The 1,572-nt window shown below is 68.7% G+C and overlaps 2 protein-coding genes across 2 annotated transcripts in view; one reads left to right on the top strand and one right to left on the bottom strand.

Annotated features, from left to right (window-relative positions):
- Positions 1 to 1,572, bottom strand: part of YPEL4 (yippee like 4) — an 18,554-nt gene that overhangs the window by 6,208 nt on the left and 10,774 nt on the right. The window lies entirely within an intron of this gene.
- On the top strand, positions 395 to 1,274 carry CLP1 (cleavage and polyadenylation factor I subunit 1). The gene has a single exon (XM_017838214.1). It carries the CDS (start codon positions 444 to 446, stop codon positions 1,272 to 1,274), a length of 831 nt encoding a protein of 276 aa, XP_017693703.1. The 5' UTR covers positions 395 to 443.

Below are 1,572 nucleotides of genomic sequence, written 5' to 3' on the forward strand. Positions count from 1 at the left end.
GTCCCCTCTGTCCCCTCACGTCCCCCGCGACTCCCCCCCCCCGCTCGGTCGCCCCCTGGGGGCACGAAAATGAGATGTAAATCAGGCGAGGCGAAGGGGGGGGCGGGACTGCGTGTAAATCCCATGCAATCGACATGCGAACGATGCCGGGAGCCAACCCGAGGGATCGGGGGAGGTGGGGGGGGACACAGGGACTGCAATGAGATGCAAATGAGAGGGCGGAATGCAGACGGGCACACGTATACGCGTACGAAACGCAAACGATATGCAGATGAGATGCAAACGATCCACGGCTCCCCCGCCCACGTGACCCGAGCGCCCCACGTGATTAGGGAGCGCCACGTGACGCGGGCGCCCCCCGCGCTGCCGCCGTCGCGTCGCTCTGACGCCACTTCCGGCGCGACGGCGGCGGGCGCCGGTACCGGGAGCCCCGGGGCGGTGTCATGGCGGACGACGGCGGCGAGGAGAAGAAGCAGGTGGCCAAGTTCGAGCTGGAGCGGGAGACGGAGCTGCGCTTCGAGGTGGAGGCGGCGCAGACGGTGCAGCTGGAGCTGCTGACCGGCATGGCCGAGGTGTTCGGCACCGAGCTCACCCGCAACAAGAAGTTCACGTTCGACGCGGGCGCCAAGGTGGCCGTGTTCACGTGGCACGGCTGCACCGTGCAGCTCAGCGGCCGCACCGAGGTGGCCTACGTGTCGCGGGACACGCCGATGCTGCTGTACCTGAACACGCACACGGCGCTGGAGCAGATGCGGCGCCAGGCCGAGCGCGACGACGAGCGCGGCCCCCGCGTGATGGTGGTGGGACCCACCGACGTGGGCAAGACCACCGTGTGCCGCCTGCTGCTCAACTACGCCGTGCGCCTGGGCCGGCGGCCCACGTTCGTGGAGTTGGACGTGGGGCAGGGCTCGGTGTCCATCCCCGGCACCATGGGCGCGCTGTACATCGAGCGCCCCGCCGACGTGGAGGAGGGCTTCTCCCTCCAGGCCCCCCTCGTCTACCACTTCGGCTCCACCACGCCCGGCACCAACATCAAGCTCTACAACAAGGTGAGCGCCGGAGGAGATCCTCCCCCCCGCCGGGGGCGGTGGGAGCAGCTCCGGCGATCCCTGTGCCTCGGGATGTGGGGAGGGCAGCGGGGGAACGGGCGTGGAGGAGCCCCTCCGGCGAGGGGAGAGAGGCTGAGGGGCCACGGCTGGGCTGTTCCCTGCCCCGAGCCCCCAGGCTGGGGGGATCTGAGCGCCCAGGGGGGCTGTCTGGGGACAGAACCCTGACCTGGCTGCAGCCCTGGGGACAGGGCCTGGCTCTGCCACCCTGGTGCAGTCACTCCTCCCCAGCTGGGGGGAGGGAAGTGCAGAGGAGGATGTGAAGCTGATGAGGGAACGGGAGGACCTCCCCTGTGCAGACAGGCTGGGAGAGGGGCGGCTGTTCAGGCTGGGGAGGAGGAGGTTGTGTGGGGACCCCAGAGCAACCTCTCGGTATCTGAAGGGACTCTTCCCCAGGAACTGGAGTCACAGGACAAAGGGGAACGGGTTCACACTGACAGAGGGGAAATTTGGGCTGGATACTGGG

The sequence above is a fragment of the Lepidothrix coronata genome, unplaced genomic scaffold (assembly GCF_001604755.1).
Source record: "Lepidothrix coronata isolate B3197 unplaced genomic scaffold, Lepidothrix_coronata-1.0 Scaffold329, whole genome shotgun sequence".
NCBI classification, from domain to species: domain Eukaryota; kingdom Metazoa; phylum Chordata; class Aves; order Passeriformes; family Pipridae; genus Lepidothrix; species Lepidothrix coronata.